The sequence below is a fragment of the Carica papaya genome, chromosome 5 (assembly GCF_054855325.1).
Source record: "Carica papaya isolate Zhongbai chromosome 5, ASM5485532v1, whole genome shotgun sequence".
Taxonomy (NCBI): domain Eukaryota; kingdom Viridiplantae; phylum Streptophyta; class Magnoliopsida; order Brassicales; family Caricaceae; genus Carica; species Carica papaya.
Genome location: NC_142313.1, coordinates 3,080,484 through 3,096,520, shown reverse-complemented (window position 1 = coordinate 3,096,520; position 16,037 = coordinate 3,080,484). Strand labels below are relative to the sequence as shown.

Genomic DNA, 16,037 nt, shown 5'->3' with positions numbered 1-16,037 from the left:
TTGATTAAATATATGAAAAACTTACACAATCATAAATAATAAAAATTATATAATGAGATAAATTCAGAAAACTAAAAAGTCAATAAGTTTAGTAATATAATTATTTTTTTAATAAATTATATAATTATAGAATTCAAAGGCTACGACTATAATTATATTTTGAATTGCTAACCATTATTATATTACAAGTTTAATTATTAGCAAAAATAAATAACATAATGAATTACATGAAGTTAATTTTCATGGCATTTATTATTATTATTATTAATTCTACGTGAATAAAAATAATAAATAAATATTATAATTTAATGGTAAAGATATTTTTTATATGGCCTCCAATTTATCATATTATTATTATTATTATTTTACTTTTAAAACTGTCGTTTCGGCCACTAAAAGGTCATGTTGATGAAAAAAAGAAAAATATATTTTTTAAAAATGCATACGAATTAAATAAAATACAATAAATGTATTTTTTGTGCCTAAAGAACCGATTCCGCGTTTCCAGTCAAATTCATTATCGTACGCACCCGTGTAAAATCCAACGGATTGTGCAAAGCCAACTCTCTCATATCAAGAATTCCTGAGAACTAAATATGGCTACTGCTGCTGCTTTTTCTTCTTCTTCTTCTTCGTCCGCACTGTTGTTCAAATCCTCGGATTATTATCTCTGCAAGTCGATCAAATCAACGGAGCTCTTTCCTCTCCGATGGACGAGGTCTGTGCTCGGTGCTACTCCTTTGAGAATCAAGCAGCTGAGACAAAAGCATGAGAAGGTCTCCTCTTCCGCATTATCTGTTGTGTGCAAGGCAGTGTCTGTTAAGCCTGAGACTGAGGTTGAAGGCCTCAATATTGCCAGCGATGTAACTCAGGTGAGAGAACTTGACTCCGTTGTCGTAATTGATTAAATCTGATAGGATTTCCGTTCGTAGATTCTTTTTGAAAGCTTGTACTATTGAAGTGTGTTAATGTTTAGGAGGATGTTACTCGATGAGAGAGATTTTATATGCTCTTTCAGCTCCTCTTTCCCGTTGAGCAATTGTTTTAATTAAGAAATGAGTTTATTTTTAGTTTTCTCTTTTGTAACTTTGTGTTTGAATTTGGAGAAATTTTGGCTTGTTTCCCGGGGATTTAGGTGTTTAATGTTGAGTGTAGCTTAGCAATGATATCGAGTGTCTTTTGCTACAGTCCATGAGACATATGAGGTGGATTAGTTTTGTTTCTTGTAAAATTGGTTTTCAATCCGGAAATTTTGGAATTCTGAGTATTTGTGTTAGTACCAATTGGGATACTGCTTTAGTTGAGATCTTTGAATCTATTTTGGGCCTAAGACATGAGAATTATGAAGCAGAAGTTTTTCTGGAAATTTCTGTTTGGACTGTGAATCTTGCAAAGCTGTGTTCCTTGTTGGGAATTTATATTGACAAAGATGTTCTCTCATTCGAATATTATGTAATTCTTGCTTTTCTATTTGAAAAATTTGGCAGAATGGTTTCAGCTGTTATTTGGTGATGCAATATGCGTCTCTTATAAACCTAAACAGTTGTTTTTGCCTATTTCATGATTTGTTCAAGGCAACTGAAAAATTCGTGGCTGCACTCAGTTTTCATCTTCTTCACATATATATCTTTTCATACTATTTTTTATGTGACACAGCTTATTGGGAAAACACCAATGGTGTACCTAAATAATATTGTAAAGGGGTGTGCTGCAAACATTGCTGCCAAGCTTGAAATCATGGAGCCATGCTGCAGTGTTAAGGACAGGTAGGAAGATAAAATTGCTCTTCTAGGCACTCAAACTTGTACGAGGATCTTGTAACTTGTTCATATGTTTAAAGAACTACCCAGTTAGACTGTGATCTGAATGTCACCACTGAAAATGAAGTGGAAAATCATGCTTATCAGATGGTGTTGTTGGTTCTCTACATAGCATTCCTATGTTGACATGCTAAGTCTTTGAGGAAAATGCTTTTCTGCAGTCGGTCCCAAACCTTTGTATATAGCTGATTTTTTTTGATAGAAAAAGAAGCTTTAGTAAAATAATAGCAGGAGAGAAGAGATCACAAAGATGGATAATAAGTCATCCTCCTCAGTAAGTAAAAAAATAAATAGATAATTACGAACAAGAAATTGAAAACAGTGTGTAGTAAAATGTCTCCTTTATCCTCTGTGAATGAATGTGTCCCTATTATGATATAGCATTAAGATGCTTATGCTTGGGAAGTGACCATGTGCTTTTGCCCAAAGGAAGACCATAAAAACAACCCTCTCATTGAGCTCATGGAATGTCGTCTTCCTATCAAGAAAAGTTTCTTAGTTCCTTGCTAGCCATATACCCCATGGACCTGCAAAAATAGCACACTGCTGTAGTATCTTAGCCTCTTTTCTTACTCCATCCTCTCGAGTACATGAATTCATAAAAAAACTGTAGGAGGTGCCACCCAGATGAGGCCAAACTTATTCATCAGACCAGCCCACAATTTCCACGTCATGGTACAATGTAAAAACAAATGGCAGTGAGTCTCATCCTTTCTTTTGTGTATAGCTGATTAGTTTTGTTATATTCACATGATCTTTTTATAAATATTCTATTGATGACATCTTGATTAATTTTTAAAAAGTTTCTACTTCATTTCAGGATAGGTTACAGTATGATTGCTGATGCTGAGCAAAGGGGGCTAATAACACCTGGAAAGGTAATGGTCCTACTAGTAATTGATGGTGGAGTGGCTCCTTATGCCTATATTGAGGGATGTAACAAGCAGTAGATTTTTAAGATGCATGTCCTCCTTTTATTTCTTGTCATTTCTGTGAAACTTAAATTTTGGCCTTCTTTCAGTTATTTCATTTTTTTTTTAATATAAACTGTTTCCTTGGGCATTTACGATAGTCTTGCTTTTCTTTGACCATGCAATATTCTTGCAAAGTTAACATAATGCCAGGGCCTTTCAACAACTTACTCAACCTCCGCCATTTGGGGTGTTTCTTCGTCAATTTTACATAAAGACTGGACCTGCTTCACTGTATTGATGTTTTATTTCTGCGTCCATTTTCTTTGTTTCTTGTATATCCAAGTATATATATACACATATATTTCTTTCTTGGGGATACCTTATCCTCTCCTTTTCTTTTACCTTCTCTCTTTCTAATAAATTTTCCTTGGTCTTATGGGAAAAAAATTATATGCTTTTAATAAAAAATGGTCAGTTGAAAAGAAAAATAATTTACTTGCTTTATTTTCTTCTTGTGGTAAATTTTTGTTTTCATATGCAGTATAACATTTGGGAGGAATTAGAATGACTTAAAAAAATTGCCATGTTGGTTAACCTTTTGGTCCTTGTACTTCTTGTAAAACAATACTAAAGAGTAAGACAAAGTATTGTTGATTTCTATAGCTTTTAGGTCACCTTATTTGCTTTGTCCTTCTATATTGTCAGAGTGTTCTTGTGGAACCTACAAGTGGAAACACAGGCATCGGCCTTGCATTTATAGCTGCTTCAAAGGGTTATAAACTTATCTTGACAATGCCGGCATCCATGAGCTTGGAAAGAAGGGTTCTCTTGAAGGCGTTTGGAGCTGAGCTTGTTTTAACTGATTCGGCGAAGGGAATGAAGGGAGCAGTTCAAAAAGCTGAAGAGATCTTGGCAAGCACACCTAATGCCTACATGCTTCAACAATTTGACAATCCTGCAAATCCAAAGGTTTGCAATTTACCTTTCCCTCTCATACTTTTTAGACAGTCACATTTGTACTAGGAATTAGATTATATGCTAAAAATTCTGCTTTCATCTATACTTGTTACAAATTAGATTTGTACTAGGATGTAGATTATCTTATAAAATGCTTCTTTCATTTACCTGATGAACATACCAACTGTATAAAAAAGCTACTTTCTGGACATGAGTTCTGCTGGTGTTTACTTCTCAAACTGGATGACAAAACCCATTTCATTGAAGGAGGAAACCACATCAATCCGTGTTGATGGTGGGAGTGTGACTTTGACTGTTTATGTTTCCTGTAACCTGCCATTTTTTTGTTGCTTTTGATTGTAATTGTTTGAAAATGATACTGGTTAGATGTAATCTAAATTTAAATTTAAAGTATAAAACAAAACCTGTTTATGAAGTTAGGAATGACAATGTAGATTCACGTTGGAAGAGGAACTTTATATCTAAAGCGGGGAGACTCATGTTGATTAAGAGTACACTTTTTAACTTACCAATCTATTATCTCTCCATATTAATAATTCCGGCCAGCATTGCAAAAAGACTTGAAAACATTCAATGTAGATTCCTTTGGAGTGATGAGAATGGTAATAGAAAATATCATTGATTAGGTGTCAAAAAACCGGTTTTGGAGGGTGGGCTCGGCTTAATGTCAATTGTGGAGTTAAATCGTACTTTCCATGGGAAATGGTTGTGGAGATATCTTGGGGAGGGGGGGGAAATGTGGAGGAAGGTAGTGCATGCTAGATGGGGTGATTGGGAGAGGGAGAATGGGAGAAGGGGTAAATTTAAATCCCACAGGCTGAGCCTTTGGAGGAAAATAAGGGATGACAACCACTGCATCAAGGGCTGTGTGGGTTGGCAGATGGGCAGAGGTGATGGGGCAAGGTTTTGGTAAGATGAATGGATGGGGAATTTCAGATTGCAGGACAGATTCAAAAGAATTTTTGACATTGCTTGCAATAAGGATGCAAAGGTGGAGGAGATGTATGAGATTGTAGGGGTGGGAAGGGTGTGGAATGTGAAGGTAAAGAGAAGACTGCATCATTGGGAAATTGATGAGTATAGCAGGCTGCTTTTGTCACTAAATGACATGAAGTTGAATAAAGAAAATGATAAAAGAATATGGAAGCCGGATGAGAAGAAAGGTTTCTCGGTGAAATCATTGTATAATTGTTTAACTAAGAATGATAACAGTTGTAGCATGTCATCTCCTTATAAGAAAATATGGAAGTCTAAAGCCCCTCGTAGAATGACTTTTTTTGCGTGGGAAGCGGCCAATGAATGTATTCTGACTTTGGACATGCTAAAAAGGAAGGGGAATGAGCTTGTTAATAAATGCTAGTTTTGCCATGCGGCTGAGGAATCGTGCAACCATTTATTATTATTTCACCCTGTGACATACAGCATATGAACCTCTGTTTTTGGGTTGTTAGGGTTAAATTGGGTTATGACTAGTAATGTGAGTAATGAATTGTGGGCGTAGGTTGGCTCTTGTAAAAAGAAACATCATTTGTTCCTTATTCCACTTACTATATTTTGAGTGGTGTAGAAAGAAAGGAATAAAAGAACTTTTGAGGGTATGGAGACTAACTTTACAAAAATTAGAGATAGATGAATTCATACTTTTGACTCTATTTTGTTGAGTCATAACATCAAAGATTTGGTTGACTTTGGTGTTGTCGTGAACCACTTGATTGACATGTAATTAGATTGTATTCGGGCGGTACCCTATTGGTACCTTATGCATAATAATATTTTCTTTTTATTTCAAAAAAAGAAGTTAGGAATGACAATCCTTGGATTAAACTTGGGAATGTGGTCATTAATTACAAGCTGCAGTAACAATATGTTTTGGAGAAAAATTTTCTTGGAAGCCTAAAGATAATTTTCTTTTTAATCCAAGAACAGTTGTTCTGAACTGGAGTTGAAAATCTTAAACTGTTAACTTGGTTTTGTGGTTGTTATTTTAAGTTAGATGGAACTGTAGCATATCGTGCTCTGTACTTTTTCTTTTTGAATAGAAAAATAATTACATGCGCAAGGCACTGGGCACAATAAATGGGTTAAGTGGCCTGCTTATTATGTCTCCTAATTTTTTCCTCACATTGTAGTAACCCTTGAACAGAATATAAAAGATCTGAAGCAAAAACTAACTATATTGGAAGGATAATAAATGGCCATACAAGATCTTTTTTAAAAAAAAAAATAGGCCATTCAAGATCTTCCATTCCTCTCTCTCCAAATAACTTACCAAAATTATGAAAGAAATGAGAGAGACTATCTTCCTTCTTGCATTCCTGCAAGAAAAGAAACCCCCAAGCTCATCACTCCTCAATACATGAGAAACATAAAGAATGCTCCAAAAGTTAGCATGCTCCGCAACCTTTCTACTTTTTCTGGAAAGTAAAAAGAAAAACATTATAAAAACAAGGCACCGACGGGTTTGCACCCATATACAAGATAGTCACTAATCAGTCAGGATATCAACAACGGCTCCCAAATCCTCGTTACAAATAAGGGGGTGACCTTTAAACAAAAAGAAACTCATAGTCTGGAATCATAAATCTCTAACTCTACAAAAAGGAAAAACTAAGCCCTCAAAGCCATTTTGTTACTTTTGTTCCAGATGAACCACATGGTAGCAAAAAGATAGGGGAGGAGTTTTTTTTTTGTGCTTATTATTGTGGATGCCACGCCACAGCCAGATCTCATTTACCAGAAAACCAACCATAATCCAGCTCAAGCCAAGGAACTCAAAAGCTGTGCACCATAAGCAGAAGGAAAAAGTCCGGACATCTCAAATGCAAAAGGATTGTTGATAGTGGAAGCCAACTATTCATTTTTTCTTGTAATGATTTACTTACTATTTGGTTTTGTATATCAATGTTGATTAGATCTATGATTTTCATGGAGATTTGATTGTATCAGCTCAAAGTTTTCCTGAAATTGTTTCTTCCTATTTGCATATTCCATGGTTAGTATGTCAATTCAATTTTTACTGATATTTTTCACAATCAAAGTTTTCCTGAAAATGTTTCTTGCTGTTATCTCTAGTAGCAGATTTCTGCTGCACATATTTAGATGAGTTGCTTACAAGATGTTCTAGAGTGTTGGCGCTGTGTTTAGACTTACCCTGTCCGAATTTGTGTTCAAAATGCAGATTCACTATGAGACTACTGGTCCAGAAATTTGGGAAGACGCAAATGGTAAGGTGGATATTTTTGTTGCCGGCATTGGAACTGGTGGAACCATTTCTGGAGTTGGTCAGTACCTTAAAGAGAAAAATCCTAAAATAAAGGTAGTTATTATGCAATATGAAGCATCTATTCCTTATTCAAGCTGTTACAGTTGCAGTCTCTCATCATTTTCATTTTTCTTTCTTATGTATCAGGTTATTGGTGTAGAACCTACAGAAAGCAACATTCTTTCTGGTGGAAAACCTGGTGAGACAACTTTTTCTTCCTGAAGTAATTTAATATTACTCTTCAAGTCTTGTATTAACTTTTCGTAATTTTTTGTATTTCATTATTTATATAAAAAAAAATGCAGGTCCTCACAAGATTCAGGGCATTGGAGCTGGTTTTGTACCAGAGAATTTGAACGAGGACATTGTTGATGAAGTCATAGAGGTATGGGTATACTTCTCCCTCATCCTTTTTCTTGTCTATGATCTTCTGTTACTAGGGACTAGTCAGCATTCCTTAGCGAATTTGTAGAGGAATTAGCACTCATAGAACCCCGTTTAGCAGTACAAATTTTGGTTGATGAATTTATTAATAACACTTGTGTAGTTGGTTAGTGAAGTTTTTGGTTTAATTTAGACCTCTTACATGCATTACACGATATTTAAGTACTGGTTCTCGTAGCATATAAGTTTTTAAGAGGAAAGACATCACTTAAACCTAGTTTTGCCTAAGCAGGAATGGTCCTGACCTTCCCTTTTTTCATGAAGCACGCACTCTGTAGTTTTGTCTAAGGTCCTAAACTTCCCTTTTTGCATGAAGAGGGCACTCCCATATCACAAAGTTGACTTTTATTTTGGTTAATTAAGATTTGAGTCTATGGAAAAGAAAGGTTTTATTACTGCATTCATTTTCTATTCCTTTTTCCTTTCCATTTTTTTGGCAGTTGGTGGTCCTGGGGTTTTTCTAATCTTACCATGGTATGTCCTATTAAAATTGTTCATTGTATCTCTTGTTTCACATTTTTTAGGTTATCGATAGCCTACAGCCCATGTATGCTTAAATTCTTGAAAAAGTCATGCTGACCTCTTTGTAATGATTATGAACTAGATTCTGATGGATAATTAAATGTTTGTTTGTGAGTTTACTTGTTTTGGCAATCACAATAATGATAGGTGTATTTGGTGTTTGTTTGAAACAGCTAAACTGAAACAAATTGGGCTCTTGGTATTGTTTGTCAATGCCATGATTTGGTTTCCGTTATTGTATATGATTGTCCATGCTATTCTATTTTCCTAAACATACCTCATAAATTGATCCCTATTTTTTCTCCGGCACTAACTTAAACATCTTTAATCTAAAATTGAAGGATCAATTATCATTATTTGTTTAATACGTCGCTGCCTATTTGCTTAAATTCCTTCTTGCAACTGTTACCCTGTGTTGCTTTTTTTTTTCACATGTATTAATTTTCACTTGTTAACTTTTTTCCAGATATCCAGTGATGAAGCTGTTGAAACTGCAAAGCAATTAGCTCTCCAGGAAGGCTTGTTGGTCAGTGATCTTTATTTAGCTTTAACATGCATTTTGAAGGTTGGATTGAAATCAGAAGTGGAATTGAAAGAAATGCTTTCCTTTGAAGGCGATGCATAAACACAACTCTTCGGATAGGGTCACTAAAAATATTAGTTGTAAGAGAGAAAGGGAAATTCAAGTATATCTCCTTTCTTAATCAACCACCATCTTTTTGGTTTACCAAAGAACCTACAAATATATTCTGTCACACTTTTGTTCGCTTATTTACTTTCGTATAAAAAAAAAAAAAAAAAAAGAACCAAGTTTTCTTTATTTGAAGAAACACTAATTGCTGTAGTCTACAAAAGGGTAGAACTATTTAGCTCTTCTTCTTATATGATGTTCGTATGACACACTTTCAGGTTGGCATATCTTCCGGAGCGGCAGCTGCTGCTGCAATGAAGGTTGGAAAGAGACCCGAGAATGCTGGGAAGCTTATTGCAGTAAGTGCTTTTCTTATTACAGAACAATATATTTGCTGTATTTTAAGTTTTCCTGTGCTTGAATTTAGGGCATATTACAAGATGCTAAGATAGGTTCATAAGTGAAAAAGTGGGATTTAGTGAATTATAGTTTCGTCCATTTTAAGCATATTAGAAGAACAACAACGGATCAGGGTGGAGGAGGTTGGCTTTATCACTAAAATTGCCTCAACTGAATCAAAACCAATTCAGGTTGAACTTGACTGGTTCTAACTGTCCTACTGTCAAATGCTTTTTTTTTTCCATCTTTTCTTGGGGGTGGGAAACAGAATATGGTGGGGTGGAGCAGGGTAGTGGGAGCGCATTTATCTGAGGGTGTGGCCTACTTGGTTGATGCTCTGAGCTTGACACTTTTCTCTTGTGTCTGCACCGGTGAAGATTGGACTGTTTTTAACTTTTGATTATAGTAGATTCATCCTGATCTGATTGTATATAGCAAGAAATATGGCAGTTGTGACCATATGCATTCAGATCAGCTGCTTCAACCGTGGTTGGTTGTTGACACTGGTCAAAGCAGAAATACCTTGTGAGGTGCTGGCATTTTGGCTGGTTGGGATGGGTAATAGTAAGTGTGGCTGTCATGTTTGGTGTGTTCCATCAGCTTGTTTATTGAAAAGGGAAGCCATTTTAGATTATGTTTCCATGGATTCCTTTATTAGAAAATTCCACTGAGTTCTCCCACCTAGTTCCTAAAGTTGGATAAATGAGTACTCAGTATGGCATTTTCATTGATGGCACTCTGGATGACCAATAAAATCCATGGAGTAAATTTTTTATCAATATATTAATAAAAATATTTACAAGATCAATCTGTACCGTTGTACAAGACAATTTCTCGGTACAATTAAGTTTTTCCTTGAAATTTTTTCAAATTTGTTTTGCTCTCCATTATAAGCTGCCCTATTCATTCTGTATAATCAAGAATACTCCTTTGGCAATAATTGTTAGCGGAAAATCGGGAAAACTAATTTGAGAATTTTGAATGCTTTTTAGGTTGTTTTTCCTAGCTTTGGAGAACGGTATCTCTCATCTGTTCTTTTCCAGTCAATTCGAGAAGAATGCGAAAAAATGCAGCCTGAGCTTTGATGATTTTCTTTAAATAAATTGTTTGTTAACTAAGAAGCATGTCTTTTTTGTTTCCCGACGTGCATTTGAAGAACATTTTCTTCATCATTTGCTGGGCATAATAAGATTTGCTGCTCCACAGTTCCTCGTGCACTAGAAACCACTTATTTGAAGATGAAGTTCTGTAGTAATCTCAATTTATGTTTTCCTCTGGATGTGCTGACATCTCCTGTTTAGATATATGCATAAAGATCCATCAGTCTAGCACAGACTGAATCACATGGAAGTCCTTGCTGAATTCTGGAACGCATATTTTATTATGATTTTCAAATCCACCGTTCTGCTTGTATCCTTTTTTTGATAAAAAAGAAAAAAGAATGCTCGTCCTATCATATTTGACCTTGCCTTTTCTTTTCAAAGTAAAATTTTAAAAGTAAATTATAGTTTTGCTACATTTTATTTGGTTCTCGTCAAAATAAACTTGACTTTTTATACGTAAATGTAACTAATGTATGCCCTTCCCAAAAGGATTTATCCATAATATTCATAAACAGTTGGTTTTGCAATAGTCAAATAAGACTTTGCTGATATTATTGTTACAAACTTAAATTTGAGTACTCAAAATTTGATCTTCTATTAGGTTATATACACATACTTTTATAAATAAATTAGGTTAGACTAATTATTTTGAATATTCCTTCACAATAATTATGCTGTTAATTTCAGTCAAGAAAATACCAATTCAAATTCGAGACGATGTTATTGCATGGATGAGGATTATAAACTCTCCTGGTTTCATTCGTATTAGGTAAATATTTAATTGCTTCCAACTTTTATAATCTTATTTGATAACGCGATAATAACATGTTCATTATTTTAAAGTTTCACTAAACAAAATGAATCACAGTGTCGGGTTTAATATAATGTTAAAATATATACCAGCTCAACAGGAATTTTTTTTTTTTTTTCCTCAAGAGTATTTTAATTTAAATTTATATCACATTTCTTGACATTTGAATCCGACCTAACCAAAGATCAATCGCTACAGTATGTGTAACAGAGTTAATCTATTAATTATTTAGTATGATACTTAATTTATGTATTTAAGAGTTACCAATACCATCTCGAAAGATATGTATTTTGAATTTGAACACGTGAATGATTTAAATATTTATTTATTTAAAAGAATTATAAAAAATATTTTATTCGTCCATATTAAGCTTTTGATAAAGAGGTCAAACTATGTTGTCATGTTCAAAAAATCCGAGCACTACACATTCAAACTATTGGAGGAGTAATACAAGAGCAACAAAAGCTGTTTGAACAAATAGTAAAAATGAAGTCTAATAGAAATTGTACTGCTTTGATGCCAAATGAGTGATATATACACACACACACACACACACACATATATATATATCTTCATAAAAAGGTGAATTTACAAATACACCCATCTAACCTAAATCTAATTATAAGAATGTCTAATTATTACATTATAATTAGAAAAGTAGAGGTTAAAAATTTGACCTCTATTTTAATGTAAAAATAATATATTAAAAAGACGATGAAAGGAATCTCACTCACATTATTCATTGTCATGGAAATAAAATAAATTTTCTGTAATAAAATAATAGAAAATTTTATAATTATGGTTAAATTAATAACATATATTTGTAAATTATTCTAATATATATATATATATATAGATAGATATGGTGGGTGGTGTCTGGTATACCTTCGTGGGAAAGGAAAGGAGAGGAGAGGAGAGGAGAGGAGCACATGCACTGCCTAGTTAAAGAGAAAGTCAATGAGGTGCCCCTACGCTAATAGGACTGCCTTGGAAAACAATTTAATTAATTTAATCTTTATTAATTAATAGAATTAATTAACCTTAAACTCAAATTAATTAAAACTCCAAAGCAAATTATTTGCTTTGCTTTTTGAGCGTGTGATGAAAAAGGAACCAGTCACTTTATATACTTAGTTAATTTATTGTGGATTCCAAGCATGCCAAGCATAAACAGTAATAATATATATATATATATATATATATGCACTGATTGATTGAATATTACGAGAGGAGAAGTAATTAAAAATAATTAGAAAAGAACAGAACAAGTGAGATATTCATGGAATCTCTTATATACCTCCACATATATATATATATATATGTGTGTGTGTGTATGTATATAATGCATAGATGGAGAAGAATCAAAAGTTATGCTCTGGTAATCCTCACTGGAGTTCTTTTTTTTTTTTTTTAAAAGGTTAAATTACAGGTCGGTGGGGTTGACCATGTTAGATGGTTGATTAGAATGTTGGGTCAATACACTCACACACACATTTACATATGTGTGTGTGTGTGTGTGTGTATATATATATATATATTATACAGGAGACATGGCTCATGTGAAAGGCTGTAAATAATCATAAAATAGATTGTTTAGTAGTTAAGAGTTATTAAAAATTCAATGCATACATCACTGTTTTTGGTTGATTTAATTTCATGCCTCTCTTCTATACGTGAATTCATGCAGACCCAGAAAATAATAATAATTTTGTTGATGTAATTACTCATATATATATATATATGTATATATATATATCTAATTATTCTTATAAACACGAGTACCCGTAAAGAGTATAATTCGTGAATCAAGAGTATCAACATGTATTGTTTGTGTTTGATCCATGTAAAAGTAAATCCCCCATTACATTAGTTTATATCCCTAGTTCTGCGACTGAGCAACAGTAAATATATAAGGTGACTTGTAAAAATATAATGGAGAAGATCACTAGCAATTATATATAATATAAATATATATGTATATATCTATGGTGGAAATATATAATCAATTATTAGAAAGGAGAAAATAAAAAAAAAAAATTGCAATTAGAAGGTGCACGTGGGCTGGCGCAGCAGATGTTTGATCATTTTAATTTCTACTAAATTAGCCACATGATCTGTTTTAGTTTTACACGGTTCAGAAACTTCAGGCTTGGAGGCTCTGAAACTTTCTTCCCCCCCCCCATCTTCTCCTTTCTTTACATATAAGTATACATATATGTGTGTTTGTGTGTGTGTGTATATATGATTTGAGACGACTCCTTTCTCAAACTTCACGTACAAATTGATTTGAGACTACTCGCTCCATCTCTCTATATATATACACACACCCACACACTCCAACATATTCATTAAGCTCTAATTTCTCCATTTATATATATACATATACATATACATATATATATATATATATTCACTACTGCTACTGATGCATCAACCAAAGGAACCAGATTACTCTTCTCCTCCCCAATTACCCACCAGGTAAACCTCTATTTCCTTATTTCATTCCAAGAATCTTTTCAAGATTATTTTTCCTGGTCATTTATGTATGTGTGTATTGATTTGAGGGGATGAAATTTCAGGTGGTGGAGTAGGGAGATGACGGCGGTGGTGACGGGAGCTAACAAAGGGATAGGGTTTGCACTGGTGAGGAGGCTGGCGGAGATGGGATTAACGGTGATTTTAACCGCCAGAGACGACGGAAGAGGCCGGAAAGCCCTTGAATCTTTGAAGCAGGAAGGGTTTCATCATCGTCTCCATTTTTACTGCCTTGACGTATCTAATCCTACTTCCATCAATGCCTTTGTCTCTTGGTTCACCGCAAATTTTGCAGCGTTAGATATTCTTGTAAGTATATGTTACATATATACACACGTATATTATACATGTATGAACATGATCATATACGCATTATGTTCTATAATTGCTTGCTATTTTGAAGGTAGGCAATACTAGTTTATGCACATCTTGTTTTGGATGCATTGTATTCTATAGGGGATGCTTTATATACACACACACACATATATATATATATATATTATAGGAAGCAAAATAGAGGCACCTTTTAATCTTATCAAAAGATTGAATATAAGCTATACAACTTTCATTTCTCTGCAACTGTGTTGGGTTGGTTATATACAATTATATACAAACAACTGTAGCATAATTGATAGATACCCATTCTTTTCTCAATATATATACATATATATATATATATGTAAACCCGTGCTTTCATGTGTTATGGTTTGAGATAATAATAATGTACGATAAAGTTCACATTCAAATATAAATGTATATACTTACCAAAAAGGATGTATTAATAAATTCTTCAGAAAATTAGTTAATTAAATATAATTACTACATAAACAAATTTGATTAATACAGTGATTAGTTACTAATTAATATCATACTGCAGATAAACAACGCTGCCGTTTCATTCAACGACATAGAGGAAAACACAGTAGACCACGCAGAGACAGTGATGAAGATCAACTTCTATGGCGCCAAGCTCCTCACCCAAGCTCTCTTACCTTTCTTTCGTCGTTCTCCTTCCGTCAGCCGCATTCTCAACATCACCTCCAGACTCGGCTCTATAAATGTCAAATCAATCCATCAATTTCCCTTTAATTATCCATCACATACAAATCGGATTAACAGTTCTGACCATTTATGACCTAACTTGCAGAAGGTGAGAAACCCTAGAATCAAGCAAGTCCTGAGAGACGAGAATCTGAAGGAGGAGCACATCGACGGAATAGTCCAATTATTCCTGGAAAACGTCAAGGATGGGACATGGAGGAGCCAAGGGTGGCCGGAGATTTGGACGGAGTACGCGGTGTCGAAGCTGGCGCTGAACGCGTACACGTGGGTTTTGGCGAAGAGGGAGGAGGGAAGGAGATTGAGTGTGAATTGCTTTTGCCCTGGATTTACTCAGACGGCAATGACCGGCAGCAGAGGGACTCATTCCGCGCAGGACGCCGCCGAAGTCGCCGCCAGCCTCGTCCTGCTTCCTCCCGAGAAGTTGCCAAGTGGGAAATTTTATATGGGTTTTGGACCTTTTAATAATATTAATTGTACTTATTCCAAGTTATAGATATATTAATTATATATCTACTGTCAGACATGATATTGTCCACGTAATGATAGTAATTCTAGAATTAATATTTTTAAAAAATTAATTAAAAAAATTAGTATAATTAATTATTTATATTTTAATACGTTATCTCCTAACTAATTTATATACGAAACACGAAAATTTGATCAATTTTCTTTCATTTTTTCATAGTTTTAAATCTAACACACTACTGCATATATTAATCTACCAAACTTAATTTATACGTGACACGAAAACTTTGTCATTTTCTTTTACTTTCACATAACCCTAAATTTCTCACCTTCCACATTGCTCCCATGTGGTGTTTATATATTAGAGAGCAAGAGCAAGTTTGTAATGTATTGAGGACGACGATGGAGAGAATAAGGGTAGAGACGGGCACGATTTAGGTCGAGACAAATTTATTTGTTTATTTTTGTACTTATCGTATTTAATTATATTCTTTATGTACATGGGCACGATTTAGGTCTGAGACAAATTTATTTGTTTATTTTTGTACTTATCGTACTTAATTATATTCTTTATGTGCATTGCATACTAAACGTACGTAAAAAAAAATATACATTCATTAAGGCTCTACGAGCATGTGTTATTATCCATCGCATGCCTCGCTATAATTTTTAATTAATTATGTAAAAATATAATTTTGAAAAATAGTGAATGATAAAAAAAAAATAATTTTACTTAATTAATAAAAATAAATGTAAATTACATTTTTATTTTATATTTAAATAATTTTTAATATTAATATGATAAAATCTTTTTATATATAATACATTTACAATATTGTATTTATAGAGATATCAGTTGACAATAATTGATATATATACAAACATAAATACTATGTAGCAATGATTAAAAAAGTATTACGTAATAGAATTAATAATAAATTAATCAATTAAGTCGACAATTATTTGGAATAGAATTGAGAGAATATAATATATTTAAATATAAAACGAAATAAAACAGTATGTAAATTATTTATATATATATATATTTTAACGTAAAAAACTATATAAAAAATTAATCACAAATTAATATA

General features: G+C 33.5%; 2 protein-coding genes across 2 annotated transcripts; both read left to right on the top strand.

The window, feature by feature from the left end:
- The first annotated feature begins 488 nt into the window (after positions 1-488).
- On the top strand, positions 489-10,428 carry LOC110821207 (cysteine synthase-like). The gene is made up of 10 exons (XM_022050953.2): positions 489-872; positions 1,657-1,766; positions 2,641-2,698; positions 3,440-3,703; positions 6,891-7,028; positions 7,122-7,173; positions 7,280-7,359; positions 8,407-8,466; positions 8,850-8,930; positions 9,963-10,428. The coding sequence occupies exons 1-10, from the start codon at positions 597-599 to the stop codon at positions 10,053-10,055; spliced, it is 1,212 nt and encodes a 403-aa protein (XP_021906645.2). The 5' UTR covers positions 489-596; the 3' UTR covers positions 10,056-10,428.
- Positions 10,429-13,031: 2,603 nt separating this feature from the next.
- LOC110821336 (NAD(P)-binding Rossmann-fold superfamily protein) lies at positions 13,032-15,000 on the top strand. Its single transcript, XM_022051130.2, has 4 exons — positions 13,032-13,362; positions 13,464-13,728; positions 14,297-14,479; positions 14,567-15,000. The coding sequence occupies exons 1-4, from the start codon at positions 13,310-13,312 to the stop codon at positions 14,972-14,974; spliced, it is 909 nt and encodes a 302-aa protein (XP_021906822.2). The 5' UTR covers positions 13,032-13,309; the 3' UTR covers positions 14,975-15,000.
- Positions 15,001-16,037: the final 1,037 nt, after the last annotated feature.

Bases quoted from the DNA above. Each gene is read 5' to 3' on its own strand.
- LOC110821336 (XM_022051130.2), top strand. From the start codon at position 13,310: ATGCATCAACCAAAGGAACCAGATTACTCTTCTCCTCCCCAATTACCC. The intron at 13,363-13,463 runs GTAAACCTCTAT...ATGAAATTTCAG, and splicing joins CCTCCCCAATTACCCACCAG to GTGGTGGAGTAGGGAGATGA. The intron at 14,480-14,566 runs GTCAAATCAATC...CCTAACTTGCAG, and splicing joins CCAGACTCGGCTCTATAAAT to AAGGTGAGAAACCCTAGAAT.
- LOC110821207 (XM_022050953.2), top strand. From the start codon at position 597: ATGGCTACTGCTGCTGCTTTTTCTTCTTCTTCTTCTTCGTCCGCACTG. The intron at 7,029-7,121 runs GTAGTTATTATG...CTTATGTATCAG, and splicing joins AGAAAAATCCTAAAATAAAG to GTTATTGGTGTAGAACCTAC. The intron at 8,467-8,849 runs GTCAGTGATCTT...ACACACTTTCAG, and splicing joins CTCTCCAGGAAGGCTTGTTG to GTTGGCATATCTTCCGGAGC.